The sequence below is a fragment of the Anabrus simplex genome, chromosome 9 (assembly GCF_040414725.1).
Source record: "Anabrus simplex isolate iqAnaSimp1 chromosome 9, ASM4041472v1, whole genome shotgun sequence".
NCBI classification, from domain to species: Eukaryota; Metazoa; Arthropoda; class Insecta; order Orthoptera; family Tettigoniidae; genus Anabrus; species Anabrus simplex.
This window is the reverse complement of record NC_090273.1, coordinates 141,664,736-141,683,206: the sequence shown is the minus strand read 5'-3', so window position 1 is coordinate 141,683,206 and position 18,471 is coordinate 141,664,736. Positions and strand designations below refer to the sequence as shown.

The 18,471-nt window shown below is 40.5% G+C and overlaps 1 protein-coding gene across 1 annotated transcript in view; it reads right to left on the bottom strand.

The window, feature by feature from the left end:
• Nucleotides 1-18,471, bottom strand: part of LOC137502143 (uncharacterized) — a 143,169-nt gene that overhangs the window by 18,106 nt on the left and 106,592 nt on the right. The window contains exon 5 of the mRNA XM_068229119.1: nt 6,798-6,979. Within this exon, the coding sequence (XP_068085220.1) occupies nt 6,798-6,979 (182 nt within the window). The remainder of the gene's footprint in view (nt 1-6,797; nt 6,980-18,471) is intronic.

Sequence of the window (18,471 nt, the reverse complement as noted above, 5' to 3'; positions counted from 1 at the left end):
CATCCTTGATTTGTAACTGAGTATTTTCCAAGGTCTGGTACCCATATCGCAGCTGTCCCTAGATTGTCTGAAAACCAGCCTGGTTGTTCTCTGTCTTGATATTGTTCGCTGAGAATCAAGATGTCTGCTCCTATCTCATAGATTATCTGCGTCAATAGATCATTGGCAGTTAGACTCCTGTGTATATTGGCTTGAAGGATCTGTACCATTCACCACTGCTTTTTGGCCTTTTCTAGTGCTTCACGAAACACAATACACTTGCCTGAGCCAAGAGCATGATGTCGTTTTGGCTCTTCAACGCCCATATCTGTGCAAATTATGCATCGTGGATTCGTTTTGCATCCTACTGCCTTGTGACCAGCTTCTCCGCACTTAAAGCAGAGCTTACTTCTGTCCAATCCTTTACAGTTTCGTGCTTGATGCCCATATGACAGACATCTAAAGCACCGAGGAACTACGGCCCACCGTCTTACTCTGCAGTATAGCCAGCCTAGTTTAATTTTGCCTATGTCTAACAGCTTTCGTGCCTCGCTATCTTCTATCTCCACGATGGCGAGTTTTTGTCCCCTGCTGTTCGGATTTGTGATTGAGACCTTCAATTCTTGATTAAAATTTTCTAATTCACGTCTTACAGCCTCCTCTACGTCGGAAATAGTGGTGGCACTGTCCATATCCCGAATTTCCAATGTAGTTCTAGGCGTCAAAACCTTTACTTCGCCATCATGTCCAAGAGCGCCTTTAAGTGATTTATTAAAATTGTCTCTATTCTCCTTTTCCGTGGCCTTATTAAATTCAAGAAGAACTGCTCCAGACATAGTTTTCCTGATAGATCTAACACTGGCGCCACTGTCTTCTGGGTTCACCTTGCTGCGGATATCCTTCACAACATCTGCAAAAGTCTTGCCATTCATCGGTTTAATAAGTACGGCTTCTGGGCGGCTTCTTATAGTTGAACGTTTCCGTTGCTCGTTCTTTTTAACAGTTTCAGATACCGGTACTGGTTCAGGTTGAGTACCTTCATCTTCATCTGCCTTCTTCTGCCTCTGTTCCCTCTTCTTCTTCTTCTTGGATAACGCTATTTCCCAGTTATCCTGTTCTACGTTTCTGTTTGCGGTGCTCTGTTCTACTTTCTCTTGATCGGTCAAATCCTTTTGCATTAATGCTCTAGTTGCTTTCCAGGCTTTTCTGTGCGTAGATCCCGCATCTAGGGCTTCCTCCAATTTCCTTAAACCTTGCTGAATTTCAATCTTCATATTTTTCTGCTGAATTGCAAGAATACTTTTCAACAGGCCCCTGGCGATTTCCAGTTGTTCTTCCTCTTTTAGCATATCCTCCATAATTTGTTGAGTGATATCAAGCCTCAGATTCGTTTCCGCATTCTGCTCAATACTTCTGTTGCATGTATTGCATGCATTATAATAATAATAATAATAATAATAATAATAATAATAATAATAATAATAATAATAATAATAATAATAATAATAATAATAATAATAATAATAATAATAATAATAATGCTTTATGTCCTACTAACTACTTTTATGGTTTTCAGAGATGCCAAGGTGCCAGCAGTTAGCCCCACAGGAGTTCTTATATGTGCCAGTAAATCTAGCAACAGGAGGCTAAGGTACTTGAGCACGTTCAAATACCACCGGAGTGAACCAGGATTGAACCTGCCAAGTTTGGGTCAGAAGGCCAGTGCCTCAACCATCTGAGCCACTCAGCCTGGCTTAAGGGCTGTCGTCCAGGTGGCAGATTCGCTGACAGTTCTTTATCTGGTCTATTCTTGAATGATTTCAAAGAAGTTTTCTTCACTGACAGTTCGGAATATACCACTTATATGTTACAAATCTCATGTTATGGTCCATATTGAAATGTACTTAAAGTCAAAGAATAATACTAGATTATAAATTCCACCTATTCAATACATAAGGGTTTTTTATTTAAATTTAAGAACTAGATCTTAACACATTATATACAGGGACATGTTTCGCCCATAATCAGGGCATCATCAGCCTACAGGGACATGTTTCGTCCATAATGAGGGCATCATCAGCCTAAAAATCTCATACCTGAAAGAATGAAAAATCAGGATCTTGATTGTTCTTTATTCGTAGTTGAACTCAGCTCATCTTTAACCAAATTACAGTAACATCACAACTGTCGAAGATGTAAGTTTTTGTTTTTTCTTCGTTCTCTCCTTATCCTTTAATTTTATTCCGTAACATTTCACTCTCCTCTTGTTTCAGACACAACACCACAAGCTCTACTTAACCTCGCACATTTTCCTTTCGGCTTTCAATATAAGAAGCTACAACCACGTCTACCAGCTAATATAAATATAAATACATTTCTGAGTACTTGTCTTCACTCCTAAGTGCTTTAAGAAGTTTGCCGTCTTATCTTTTCTTCTTCTTCTTAATCTGTTTACCCAGCATTTTCCCTCGGACTCGGCGAGGTATCCTACCTCTACTGCCTCAAGGGCAGTCTCCTGGAGCGTGAGACATTGGGTCGGGGGATACAACTGGGGAGAATTATCACTACCTCGCCCAGGCAGCCTAACCTGCTATGCTGAACAGGGGCATTGTGGGGGGATGGGAAGAGTGAAAGGGATAGACAAGGAAGAGGGAAGGAAGCGGCCGTGGCCTTAAGTTAGGTACTATCTTGGCATTTGCCTGGAGGAGAAGTGGGAAACCCCAGAAAACCACTTCTAGGATGGCTGAGGTGGGAATCGAACCCACATCTACTCATTTGACCTCCTGAGGCTGAGTGGACCCCCTTCCAACCCTCGTACCACTTTTCAAATTTCATGGCAGAGCCGGGAATCAAACCCGGGCCTCCGGGGTTTGCAGCTAATCACACTAACCACTACACCACAGAGGCGGACCTTATCTTTTCACATAAGATTAACAACTTCAACAGACAAACAACTTTGGATTTTAATTTAACTGTTCCGGGGTATTCTGTGGAACACAGAGGTGAAAGAAGGTGCGAGCTTGAATGGGTCTATCTTTGACAGTCAGAAGACTCATTTAAAACTTTGAAAACAAAGGTTATATTTCTTTTCAGAAGTAAAAATTTTAACAATCAATTCACTTTGCGAAATCAGGGTTACAGAACTATTTAGTTAGATACAAAGGAGGTAACATCAAAAAACATATACATTAGGAACCTGAGCTTGTCGCTCTTTAAATTGACAATTTAACAAGAGCACTGAGGCTCATCTCTAACACATTCAAGGACAAAAATCTCCCAATTTTCTTTTACAGGATATTTCAAATTAATTATCAAGAGCGTCTTTTGCTCCAAAATATTACACGTTCCGGCCTTTCAAAGGCACCCAGTTGTAACTGTTCGACCCCTCATCAAGACACTTGGGGAGATGAAAGTTATTACCTTGGGACACATGAATATCAAATAAACTATTTGTGGCTTGCCCGCAAATTGCCACGCAAATAGAAACAATTAACATTCCATGGTTTCCCATTTCTCTATGTGATGTTTGGGCGCCAGGGTTACAGTTTTACACAAAACTGTAAACCAAAATTTATATTTACTAGCATAGAGACTTATACTTAAATCACAGGGGTAGGATTTTAAATAATTAACCATTAAGTATCGCTTAAGAAAGAAAATTAACGCAATATAAAATATAAATGATTTTATTATATAAAAAAATGAGATGAATCGGAAAAGTTTCCTTAAAGCGTGGAGGAATTTAGAATTTACTTAACTGAATTTACTAATTGCTTACTTTATCTAATTGAAGCTCACCAATTGCAGCTTCTGTTGAAGTCATCTGGTTTCCGTGGTTACTCGTTCTCTTCTTCTCGATGTAGAATTTGCTCCATGGGCATCCTTCCTTCCTTCTTTGATGTAGTATGGGCTATCTGGACTAACACTCCCTAATTGCCTAGTTTTTAAATTAGACATTGGCCCTATACTTGTAAAAACTGATCAGCGTTGATCGTAAGAGGAGAAAATTCAGAGATATGAATTTTTCCATATTAGTAGAAATCTCAATCCAACTGAGCTATACTATTTATACGGTACAGACTTGTACCAAATTCCATGGACTTGAACTAAACATAGTTCTTCGTCCAGAAGATTTACTGAATATAACACAAGCCGTAAGCTTGTTTCGTCTCACGCAGATCCGATAACATTACCGCAGCTGAGTACTGTATCGAAGTGAGCACATACCGTCTCAAAATCAATAACATCGTTCACAATAGATGTTCACAGTAGAAGTTGTACTTAGTTAGGATGTTAGCTTCACAGCAGAAGTTGTACTTAGTTAGGTTCAGCTTGTTCACGTCAGGTTCCGTTCTCGTTGTGAGAATCACTATATATCCGGGATCACCCCCACTCTTGGTAACAGTTCAATCTCCAAACGCATATACAACGAAGTCTCTGATTTGATAGGTCAAAGTATCAACTCCCCTTCTCTCCTTTCTGGACAAGTCCAGTAGGCGTGGCGATGATGTAGCTGACCGGCTTGCAAGCCTCGCGCGCGGGTCGCTGTTTACTAGCCTTGGTCATAAGTTAAACCCAAGTGACTCATGTAATTTTCCACGCTCAAGAATAACCTTCTCCGTATACACTAATATGAGATGAAATGACAACAACAATATTTCAACATGTTAACCAAATCCAATACATACTAAATTCCTATCTTTCATAATATAATAATAAATAATAAATGATGTTATAATATATACAATACGATTGCAAAAACCTTATTTACAAATGCTTGACGTAGAATAAATATGTTATTAGAAATAATTGCCGATGGCGGATAAACTTGATATCAAATGATATCGCGTAAAATGATATTATATTAAATTAGTAGGGCTGGAGAAGCCTGGACGGTTACACAGTTTACTTTGCAAGAAAGAGCCTATATGCTCTACCAATTCTACCAAGGAGACTGTGCTCCCGAACCCTTACAGCCTACTCAAGGCAACCTTTAACTTTTACATTTGCTCAATATCTTTACAATTTCTGGCCTCTCTAGGCACTACCTACATTCTACAAGACTGTATTGGTAGTCTTTTAAGTTTACATGAAAGAAATATTATAGCGGTACCGAGAACCCATTATGCCGGGCCTTTGTGGAAAACAACAGGTTCAATTACTGGCCAAAAACTCAAAATGTATGGAGGCGTACACTTGCGCACCTTGAAATCAAGAGGTTAAAATCCTACTTGGGCTTGTGGCCCGATGATGCAGAGGCTAATCCCAAAATACTGAGGTGACTGGATGGACAAGTTAATTTACAATTTACAAGAGAAAAACAGTTATAAAATCGTAGTCACCTCAAGATTAATTGAAGAGGAATTCAAGAGGGTAACGCACTCTCTACCCTGGTTTTCAGTTAAGTACTTTGACGAGAAGGAAGAACGTTTACATATTAGGAAACCGACTGTTACATAGTTAAAGATAGGAACCTTCCCCTTGAATCAGCTTGCGGAGATAACTACAGAGATAGAAAAATGGTGGCCATTACCTTAGCTGATGTTCTGCTCGCCGATGGACGAGGCCTCCGCCTCCTCTCTTAGCACATACCCACTCAATAGCACGACGATCAATAAGACCAGTTAACTCGAAAAAGCGACAGCTTTTATACTCGAGAGGAAGGTTCGTGAAGGCTCTGGACTAAAACCAGACACACCCTCCCATTTTATTGGCAGATAAAATAGGCACAAGACGCGTTTGATTAGCTGAAAAGTAAATTAAAAAATTCTTATAGGCCAGACTCCAAAGCTGGCGGGATGAGTAAGAAGTGTTGCAAACCTTGAAGTATCAAAAATAAGGAAGGTCAGTTCAGTTCAGAAAACCTATAAACACAAAATTTCCTTAAATTCCTAGTTATTCCACTTCGCACCAGAGTGCATGACATCAGTTTTTTAAGACAGACATCTATAGAGAATAGTCCCAGCTTTTTCAATAGCTGTTGATTACTTTAAGTGTTAGATAGCGTTCTTCCAGATGCTTCATTTAAATGCACGGGGTTGAGGTGTACCTCCCGGTATGTTAGCCACCACTAAGAGTGACTTTTATCCTAAATATTAAGCTATTATAAGCTCCTTATGCCATCTCCAGAATAAGGCACCATATTTACCAGATTTCATTTCAACGCAGCAATTTACGTATTCATTTTGAACTTTTAACTCACTACTTGCTACCACATTTAAAAACAGGACATTCGTAAAAACCTATAATAAGGATTGATTATAAGACTTTGTCATAAGAGTACTTATAACTACTGTCTTCCACTTGCTAGTCTTTTTTAGAAATTTTACCTACAATATTATCCTCTTATTTATATTTTAAACCTTTGTTAAAAACTACGAATAAGAACTATGAGGATCCTGATGTTTCATTCTACCGAGCTCGATAGCTGCAGTCGCTTAAGTGCGGCCAGTATCCAGTATTCGGGAGATAGTAGGTTCGAACCCCACTGTCGGCAACCCTAAAGATGGTTTTCCGTGGTTTCCCATTTTCACACCAGGCTGTACCTTAATTAAGGCCACGGCCACTTCCTTCCAACTCCTAGGCCTTTCCTGCCCCATCGTCGCGACGGTGCGATGTAAAAAACAGCGAAGATATTTTATTCTTTCACTAACCAGAACTCGGCCAGCGCCCCTGGGGCCCATGCATGCAATCCTAAAATAAACAATCAGTCAGTCTTTCCAGAGTGACCAGCAATTCTGATCCAAATCCACATTTCTGTCTTTCACTTGTCATTTACGTTACTCATTTGACCCCTGACGACCTGCTTTAATACTTACTCTATATTTTGCTGTTTCCCAATAGACGGCTTCATCTTCCACACTGGATACTTCTTGTATTCTGTTGTCAACAAACGTGCAGGCGAGTAGACATAAGGATCAAATTTGCTAGGTCCAGTACAGCGCGCAACTACCGCAATATAGCAACCTGTGTAGACATTCTTGAACGTTACTGATCCCATCTGAAAAGGAGAACTTACTTCAGAACTTACAAAACACACACTGCACATTTTCTTAGTAGGTTTCTATACAGTGACTCGCATAATTTTATTATTCGGACAGACATGATTTATTATAGTTTCCTTTAGTGGTTTCAGTAACAATAAAGCACTGATATAAATCACATACAAGTTTCTGTAAGGAATATAAAAACTAAACATCCATCATTATTCTAATGAACACTGTTAATGAAAATATAATAATTAAAACACAAAATCAAAACCAATATTGCACTAAATTATTCGGACACTTTCCGTTTTACTTATGGTCCTAAAGGTTCAGTATCTGGTGGGATTTCGTCTCATTTTAATTACTTCCCTGAGTTGACTTGGCATGCAATCCACTAATTTCCGGCTGTAATCGGGAGATATATTCTGCAACTCTTCTTGAAGTCGGTTTTTCAGTTGTTCGCTAGATGTGATTGCAGTTTTCCTTATTTATCAAGTTTTTTCCAAAGATTCTCAATCACATTCCAGTCTGGTGATTAAGGGGGAGGATGAAGCACCTTTGGGCAATTAAACAATAACCACATCCTTACATTCCAGGACTCTTTGGGTCGTTATCTTGATAAAACTTAAAATGTTGACCAGTCCCCATCTTTTCAGCACTCTTTTTCATATTGTCCCTCAGTATTCTAAGGTATTGAAAGTGGTCCATTTTACCCTCAATAAAATCCAGTTCACCAACTCCATTCGCCGACATGCACCCCCACACCATTACATGTCCACCACCATGCTTCACAGTTGCTTTCAGATTTTTCTCTTGAAGCTCTGTATTAGGACAACGCCAAACTGTTATATTCTCCCATCAGACTGAAATATATTAAATTTACTTTCATCAGCAAATATAACATCATTCCACCACTCATTGTCTTCTCTACAATGCTCTTTGGTAAACAGCATTCTCTTTCTTCGAATTAGGTACTTGATTTATGAAAGGCTCCCTTTTTGCAATACGACTGTGAAAGTTACCTCTTCTGAGCACTCTCCGTATTGTTTGGGAATGCACTTCCTTTCCGGTGTCTGCGGCAATCTCCATAGTGAGTTTTGGAGGACTTAACTTGGGTTCCTTTTTCGTTTTTCTGTTGATATAACACTCTTCCCTCACAGAAAAAGTTCTTGGACGTCCCGTATGCCGTAGATGTTCAATAGTATTTTCCTCCCGGAATCTTGTGATAATATCCGAGACTGTACTTTTGTTCATTTTTAACATTTCAGCAATTTTACGACAACTTTTACCTTTAACATGGTGAAAAATTACTAGCTGCTGCTGTTCGATTGTACTCTCTCTTCCTCTGCAGCCATTTTCACTTACATTGTACACGGTACTCTAACTCACTGAATGTTTACGTTCACACTGTCCTTGGCTTTCCTACATACGACCTCTGCACGACAACTGACTTGTGTCTGAATATTTTGTTGGAGCATGTTAAGTGCGTTCTGAGGTTCCAAGGTTCCAAGGTCAGTGGTTCTTTCTGGTTTTCTGAAAGTACACATTTCAATGCCGTGTTGAATCTGTCAAACTGGGTTCTGTCAGAAACTAGTTTGCGTGTACAATATTTTCTATGAGCCAGAGGGCCAGTGTGTAGCAAAGGCTATAATTAACGTGTCCGAATAGTTATGTGAGTCATTGTACTTTGCCTTTCAAGCAGTGGCGGTTCGTGATATTTTACTCTGGCAGGGCTCTGCCGCCATCTCAATTACACCCAGTCCATTTTTCGCTGATCAGCATCATGATATTATTATAGCACCATTTATATAATAATAATAATAATCCGATGGCACTGCCTAAATAGAAATCGTGTAAGATCTGACACAAAGAGTAGTAGGTAATGTTTTAGCTTTAAGTCCAAGATTATCAAAACCACTTTTAGGAAGTGCGGTATGTCCTGCAGCTGAGTTTACATCGAAACATCGAGATTTACCTTCTAGTAGAACGTGTACATATTCATCAATCTGATGTCGAAGGGCTGTGTCTTTTTCGAAAATATCGACAATCTTGTTAAGTCTGTTCAATCAGTGTTGGAAATGGATTCATTCGTCTGAATAGAACTTGTATCGGACTGTTGGTCAACCTGTCGAGCATTAAATAAATACTGTTTTTAAATAACCACAGTAGGGTACAAACTTTCTGAACGTGTCCTATCCTGTCACAAGGTTTACACTGAAGTGTCTGATGATCGACGCGACAGTTAGCTGCAATGTGGGAATCACGACCACAAGGCAAGCAAGGGTTATCTTAACCTAAATGACCTTTAAAAACGAAGATTGGTTTGAATTATCCCGGCCTGAGCTGAATCGTGGAGGTTTTGGTTGTCTTCGAATTACCTTGTTGACAGTATCTGGGGTAGTGGACGTTTTACTGTCAATTTTTTATGCTTTCATAGCGAGGGCTTTGTATGTAATGTTGGATACTGTTAAGTCAGTTTCGATTAGTAGTTGTTCAGGTATTGATGGATCTTTTATGCCTCTAGTACAGTGAGTTTCTCTTATCGGTTGGCGGGCAGGCACGCCCAGCTTATCTGCCTCCCGTTGGTTGACGAATCGCTTCCCGTTACACAGCGCAGCGACACCACGGGAATGCCCGCACTTCGCAGTTCACGTCCGTGCTTAGAACGTGTATTAAGAGTTGAGCTGTCGCTCCAACTGTTCTCGAGTTGTGAAGCGTTACTTCGGGGTGTACCTCTCATAATGCCTCCACATATGAAAGTGGTAGAGGAAAGGGTATTTATGTACGATGATTATGTGAAAACACAGTCTTTCAGGTAGGTCGTTAGGCGATTTGTAACACAATTTCCAGGTGTATGTCGTCCACATAGAGAGACCGTACAAAAACTCATAAACAAACTGAGAGAAACTGGTTCTTTACTCGATGAGAAGCAAAGTGTTAAGAAACGACGAAAAAGTAAATGAAATCGCAGAAAGATTAGAACATACGCCTACAAAATCCCTAAGACGACTTGGACAAGATGTTTCGAAGAGCTCAGCATGGTGGGCTACAAAAATGTTAAAACGGAGTTTCCTAGGGCGATGCCAGAAATGTGTGGATGCAGAAGAACATTTCCATCTCCTGTCATAAGATACAAGCTTATTTTCTTAATTACTAATTTCTTAATTTTAATTGTTATCTCATGTTACGCACGGATAAAGTGAGCGGAACGGGCAGTGATGAGTCAATGGGCAGCAGATAAGCCGGCCAACCGATGAGAGAAACTCACTCTAAACTGAGAAACCAAAACCAAGTCGGCAACTGGGGTTTTGCATTCGCAGTTGAAATCGCATGTAGCTATACATTTCCTCAAGTTTAACGATTGAGTCTGAGACTGTGTGCAATTGAAGAAGCGATGACGGTCGTCCATGACATTACGTTTGGGACATAAGTGGTCTGTCAGATGTTAAGCAACCTCATCAAATTTTAATTCAGAAGGTTTTCTAGGAGATGCCAGAGATAACAGAAACGAATATTCGATCCTATGCCAAATTCAGGCTACTTGGTCTAACTCAGGGCCTCTCGAACGCCCAAAATCTCAAGCGTGCAAATCGAGGCGCAAGAGCTCCGTGCACTGTGCATCGGTTCCACTCGGCTCAGCTCGGACCAATGCTTCGTCTCTGGGGGTACTCTGCTAAGCTCGGCTCAACTCGTCTCGGATTTGGAGCGCTACGGAACAAGTGAGGAAGAAGGAGACAAGGGGAGCGAGTGAGACAGGCGTGGGGAAAGAGAGAGACAGCGCTATTGCTCCAAATCGAGGAGTGGGGGTCTGCACTCTGGGAAACCAAGCGAAGTCGTCTTTTGCACCGTGCACAGTGCATGCACCAGGCGCATGCATCCTTAGAGGCCCTGGTCTAACTGGAAATTTTTGTCTCGTGTTCTCTGTGAAACAAAGCGGAACAACCTATAAATGTGCGGTGAGGCCTGCAAAAATAAATCATGAAGTTATTTCATTGCCACCTTCGTCTGAGGTGGGTACGCCCACAGCTAGACTAGTAGCTCTTACGCCATGAGGTTAGGAAAGTTGCAGTAGGGAAGATTAATATGTAGTAAGTATGTGTTGTACATGCATTATGTAAGTTTGGTGGTTATGGCTCAGAGGTCACTAATAATGGCATATGGTCTCCGAAGAGGCCTGGTGCAGGTCTTTTTCTAGTAGACGGCCTATTAGTCGACCTGCATGTCTGTGAAGATGAGGGCCCTACTTAGGATGATTTCTAATGTTGAATATGCCACGCATACCCAGCCCCCAAGCCAATGGAATTAACCAATTAATTTTAAAATCCCCGACCCGGCCGGGAATCAAACCCGGGACCCTCTGAACCGAAGGCGCTGACCATTCAGCCAACAAGTCGGACTCAGAGGTCACTGAGGACACACAAGGAAACCCTGGGGAAACCGACACGACATCCCACTACACCCCGTTTATTTGGAGTCATTCAAATACATAGGTTATATTGTACGTGTACAGAAAGTAGATATTCACAAAGTAGTCAAAAGTAATAAAATACCAGTAACTCTTGAGGATATTTACACTGCACTTTACAGAGAATGATAGGTACTAATAAATTGCAGTCTGTTGTCGAAAATTCTTGGCACTTAAGTAAATCACATTCAATCAAATACGGGAAGCATATTAGTACATGAACAGATAGTAGATGTGTACAATATTAATTAGAATTAATACATAACAGTCTCTCTAGATCGTTTTTGCACTGCAGTTTGCACAAAAGCACTGAGAATGAGCATAAACAAATGGTATTCTTCATGCCGAAGCACTATGCACTTACGCAAAAAAGAAACATAAAAGACTTAGACAATGAACAATAATAAACGTTATAAACAAAACCAGAATAAGTATAAACATAATATTTATACATTAAATAAATGTGTGAGATGTACAGGAATAATAGGTGAAACGGAGTATGAGCTGGAATGCTATGATAACCAGTGGAAAGGGTGATAGACATAAAGCTGAAAATTACAGGCCAATAAGTTTGACATGCATTGTATGTAAGCTTTGGGAAGGCATTCTTTCTGATTATATTAGACATGTTTGTGAAATTAATAACTGGTTCGATAGAAGGCAGTTCGGTTTTAGGAAAGGTTATTCCACTGAAGCTCAACTTGTAGGATTCCAGCAAGATATAGCAGATATCATGGATTCAGGAGGTCAAATGGACTGTATCGCGATTGACCTGTCTAATGCATTTGATAGGGTGAATCATGGGAGACTACTGGCAAAAATGAGTGCAATTGGACTCGACAAAAGAGTGACTGAATGGGAGGCTCTGTTTCTAGAAAATAGAACTCAGAGAATTAGAGTAGGTGAAGCTTTGTCTGACCCTTTAATAATTAAGAGGGGAATTCCTCAAGGCAGTATTATTGGGCCTTTACGTTTTCTTATATGTATAAATGGTATGAGTAAAGAAGTGGAATCAGAGATAACGCTTTTTGCAGATGATGTTATTCTGTATAGAGTAATAAATAAGTTACAAGATTGTGAGCAATTGCAAAATGATCCTGATAATGTTATAAGATGGACAGCAGGCAATGGTATGTTGATAAACTGGGTTAAAAGTCAGGTTGTGAGTTTCACAAATAGAAAAAGTCCTCTCAGTTTTAATTACTGCGTTGATGGGGTGAAAGTTCCTGTTGGGGATCATTGTAAGTATCTAGGTGTTAATATAAGGAAAGACCTTCATTGGGGTAATCACATAAATGGGATTGTAAATAAAGGGTACAGATCTCTGCACATGGTTATGAGGGTGTTTAGGGGCTGTAGTAAGGATGTAAGGGAGAGGGCATATAAGTCTCTGGTAAGACCCCAACTAGAGTGGTTCCAGTGTATGGGACCCTCACCAGGATTACCTGATTCAAGAATTGGAAAAAATCCAAAGAAAAGCAGCTCGATTTGTTCTGGGTGATTTTCGTCAAAAGAGTAGGGTTACAAAAATGTTGCACAGTTTGGGTTGGGAAGAATTGAGAGAAAGAAGAAGAGCTGCTCGACTAAGTGGTATGTAAATACAAAGTATGTTACAAGTGTTTATTTATCTATCCACCTATTCAATACAAAGAGATCTTTTAGAAATTAAAGATTATTATAAAATGTTAAGGGACATGTTTCGCCCATATTAAGGGCATCATCAGCCTCAAATTCAAACCTGTATGGTGAAAAATCAGGATCCTGATTCGTTTATAAAAGTTTATAAAATTAGGAAAGATCACAATATGAAGATAAAGTTGGAATTCAAGAGGACAAACTGGGGCAAATATTATTTTATAGGAAGGGGAGTTAGGGATTGGAATAACTTACCAAGGGAGACGTTCAAAAGATTTCCAATTTCTTTGAAATTATTTAGGAGAAGGCTAGGAAAACAACAGATAGGAAATCTGCCACCTAAGCGACTACCCTAAATGCAGATCAGTATTGATTGATCGATTGATTGAAATAGAAGATTATTAAAAATCTAGCTGATGTACCCGTGCTACGCTATGGGATTCTCAGAAAGACTGACGTAGTGGTTTTCCTTACTGAAGTCAACATAGGTCATTAAAAAAACGTCAGAAGGAATGTAGCGATTAAAAGCAATGTTATAATATAAAATACTCGATCAAATGAAAAACTTCACTTTTTCTCACTTTTAACGGACTGATCTAACCGTCCAAAGTTCCAGACCTGGAATGACCAGGCCACAGACAGCCGTGAACACTCTTCTGTCATTATTCCATTAAATATGCACACTGTTCATTACAATCAGTGCCTTAGAGTAGGGATTGAATAGCTCGAATGCTATGATAACCAATGTATAACGTACTAGTAATATCAGAACATTTATGAACCAGAGGAATGGTATGCTAAAGAAGAAAGTTATCTAACTTCCCAGCTACTTCCCGCTAATATTCAGGCAGACTGTTACGCTCGGTACGACCGGGCGAGTTGACCGTGTGGTTAGGGGCGCGCAACTGTGAGCTTGCATCCAGAAGATAGTGGATTCGAACCCCACTGTCGGGAGCTCTGAAGATGGTATTCCGTGGTTTCCCATTTTCACACCAAGCAAATGCTGCGGCTGTACCTTAATTATGGCCAAGGCCCCTTCCTTCATACTCCTAGCCCTTTCCTATCACATCGTCGCCATAAGACCTATCTGTGTCGGAGCAACGTAAAGCAAATATTTAAAAAACTCGGTACGCAGCAGTAACCCTATCTATCCGTCGGAGATGAGTGGCAACAGAAGACAAAAACCGCATCACAACAAACCTTGTTGTTGATCAATTTTATTAGCATTCTATATTGTAGCCCTTCACATTTAGTTTTCTTTCGACTCTTGCAATATTAGGACATCTTATAAGTTTATTTATAGCTTAGAATGTAGTTCCTTATTCTCCGAATTTACATACTGATTTTCATTAAATTTTGTTTACTTATTTTCTCCTGACTCGGCGCTGATATGGACTTAGTAACGAAAATCCAAATTAATTAATATCTCTGAGATCATAGCCGGTATGGTAACAATGTATAAGACATAAATGATAGGAAATTTAATACTATATAACTTTAGTTATGTAGTATTTATGGATACGACCATGAATAGGATAAATATTTGAGAATTAAATTGTATGCCTTCCCTTGAACTACCATTTCACTCAGCGTGAATAAAATTATTTATGCCCTAGATTGTAGCGACTTATTCCCCGACTTCGCATATCGATTTTCATTAAGACAGGACCACTAATAACATAAATAATTGAGAATTAATTTGTTTTGCTAGTGGCTTTACGTCGCACTGGCACAGATAGGTCTTATGGCGACGATGGGATAGGAAAGGTCTAGGAGTTGGAAGGAAGCGGCCGTGGCCTTAATTAAGGTACAACCCCAGCATTTGCCTGGTGTGAAAATGGGGAAACCACGGAAGAGAATGAAATTTTAGGCCTTCCCTAAACTACCATTTTTCTCAGCTTGAATACAATTATTTATAGCCTAGATTGTAGCGACTTATTCCCCGGCTTTGCCTACCGATTTTGTTTAAGATACAACCACTAATAACATAAATATTTAAGAATTAAATTTTAGGCTTTCCCCTAAACTACCATTTCACTCAGCGTGAATACAATTATTTATGGCCTAGATTATTGCGACTTATTCCCCGACTTTGCATACCGATTTTCATTAAATTATCTTCAGCTGTTTTCTCGTGATGCGTGGACAGACAGACAGACAGACATACAGACAGACAGACAGACAGACAGACAGACAGACAGACAGACAGACAGACAGACAGACAGACAGACAGACAAGACAGACAGACATTAGGGAAAATTAAGAAGTGCATTTCCGTGTTACTGTGGACACGGCTGATACAGAAACACCAACATTTTTAAATTCTAAGCAATGTACAGACAAAACTCGTATTTTATAAATATACAGTAGATATGTGTGTAGATGGCACTTTTGGTGCCCTGAACGATGAGAGAGAGGCGGCATCACTGCTGTCAGAAGCACTCTACAGTTATCAAGTGGTTATTAAGAGAAAATATATGAGGCGAGAGGTGACAGTGCTGATGGAAGTGGTGTAGCTTCGATGATAAAGGGGGGAAAAGGTGTGAGGTGGATGGAGATCGGTTGTTATTTAGGAGGGCAGAGGCGAGGAGGGAATGTTTAATGGCTTCAGAAATGATGGGGTTATTATTTTGAAGGCCAGTTTGAAGGCACTTAAAATCGACGTCATGAATGTGAGTAAGAATAGTGGGGAAGGAGTAAAGGGATTGGAAATCAGCAGACGGGATATCGTAAGGTAGGTGGAAAGCGATGCGCAAAGCATGGCTGTCAAGTTTAAGAAGTTCTGTGTGCTGTTTGTCGGTCGCAGTCAGCCATGTCAAGGAAGCGTAAGTAATGACAGGACGGACGAAGGACTTATAAACGTGGAGGATTTGGGAAGTTTTGAGCCCCCACATCTTACCCGTAAGCAGACGGAGGGCTCGGAAGCAGTGAAAGGCAGGTTTGTAAATGTCGGTGAGGTGGTGTTTCCATTGAAGGATATTCTGGAATATAATACCGAGGTATTTTAGAAGGTTGGTTTTGGTTAGTCAGGATTTCTACATTGTTTCTAGGAAGGCAGAGGCGGGATTTTGGGCGGAATACTACAAATTGTGTTTTGGAAGGGTTGACAGAAATATGGCATGAGTTGAGACATGTTTCTAGGGAGATAGTTTTTGAGTAATTGGTTAAGGTAGGAGTAGAGGGGATAAGGACTAGAACTGCTAGATCATCACCGTATTGATAAAGACGGAGGGGAGGATCTGGATGGGAAATATCGTATGTAAAAAAGAATATAAAGGATAGGCAAGAGGGGAGATCCTTGAGGAAGGCCAGCGGTCATCTGGAAGGTATAAGAACGGGTACCATGGATAATGATCTGAGCTGTTCTATGTTTCAACAAGTTGCTGATAAAATGGACTACGGTGAGAGGAAAAGGGAGGAGCCGAAATTTAAATAGGGGCCCGGGATGAATTCTGCTGTGATATTATGGTGCAGGAACTTGGTCAACAGTGCAGTCACACTAGAAGCGGCTGGAAGTAACTGGACTGAAGCTGCTGAGATGGATGTGTAGGGATTACGAGGAAAGACGACATCAAGAATACTTTTATACGACACAGCTTTAAAGTGACTGAACTATCTAGAAATGTACATGAAAGGCGATTGCTTAGATATGGCCACATTAAGCGCAGGGATGGGAACTGTGCATGAAGGAGAATGCTTGACATGGAGGTGGAAGGTAGGAGGGAGTGAGGTACACCCAGAAGAAGATGGATAGGTTGCGTGTGAGAAGATCTCAGGGAGAAGCAGTCAACAGAAATTGTCATTTGGGACAGAGGGAAATGGAAACGACTTGCCAGAAACGTCGACCCCATGTGAACAGGGAAAGATGAAGAATGAGACCCTCTAAAGATGCTACATTCAAATGAGGAACCGGACAAGTTGGATTATCACTGAATAATGTTTACAATATTGATCGAAATAATCTGAGGATATAGAAAGAGAATGGGTGGCACACAGGGATGCTGTAGTAGAAACAGAAAGGGAATGCCTAGGAACAACTGTTTGTAAAGATGGGAAAAAGGCGAACGTCTTGATGGAATGATGAAGACCGAGCTCGATAGCTGCAGTCGCTTAAGTGCGGCCAGCATCCAGTATTCGGGAGATAGTAGGTTCGAACCCCACTGTCGGCAGCCCTGAAAATGGTTTTCCTTGGTTTCCCATTTTCACACCAGGCAAATGCTGGGGTTGTACCTTAATTAAGGCCACGGCCGCTTCCTTCCCACTCCTAGCCCTTTCCTGTCCCATCGTCGCCGTAAGACCTATCTGTGTCGGTGCGACGTAAAACAACTAGCAACAAAGCAAGAAGGAATGATGAAGTGAGAGCAGCTAGTAAACGTAAAAAGAAGGCTTATCAGAAATGGCTCCAAACAAGGGCCGAGGCAGACAGGGATTTGTACGTAGATAAAAGAAACAGAGCGAAACAAATAGTTATTGAATCCAAAAAGAAGCCGTGGGAAGATTTTGGTAATAACCTGGAAAGGCTAGGACAGTAATAAAGAATCTTAGGAAGGGAGGGAAAAAGGAAATGAACAGTGTTTTGAGTAATTCAGGTGAACTCATAATAGATCCCAGGGAATCACTGGAGAGGTGGAGGGAATATTTTGAACATCTTCTCAACATAAAAGGAAATCTTCCTGGTGATGTTGTGAACAGCCAAGTTCATGGGGAGGAGGAAAATGTTGTTGGTGAAATTACGCTTGAGGAAGTGGAAAGGATAGTAAATAAACTCCATTGTCATAAGGCAGCAGGAATAGATGAAATTAGACCTGAAATGGCGATGTATAGTGGGAAGGCAGGGATGAAATGGCTTCATAGAGTAGTAAAATTAGCGTGGAGTGTTGCTAAGGTACCTTCAGATTGGACAAAAGCAGTAATTGTACCTATCTATAAGCAAGGAACAGGAAGGATTGCAACAACTATCGAGGTATCTCATTGATTAGTATATCAGGCAAAGTATTCACTGGCATCTTGGAAGGGAGGGTGCGATCAGTCATTGAGAGGAAGCTGGATGAAAACCAGTGCGGCTTCAGACCACAGAGGGGCTTGTCAGGATCACATTTTCAGCATGCGCCTGGTAATTGGAAAATGCTACGAGAGGAATAGGCAGTTGTGTTTATGTTTCGTAGATCTAGAGAAAGTATATGACAGGGTACCGAGGGAAAAGATGTTCGCCGTACTGGAGGAGTATGGAATTAAAGGTAGATTATTAAAATCAATCAAAGGCATTTATGTTGACAATTGGGCTTCAGTGAGAATTGATGGTAGAATGAGTTCTTGGTTCAGACAAGGCTGTAATCTTTCACCTTTGCTGTTCGAATTTTACATGGATCATCTGCTGAAAGGTATAAAATGGCAGGGAGGGGTTCA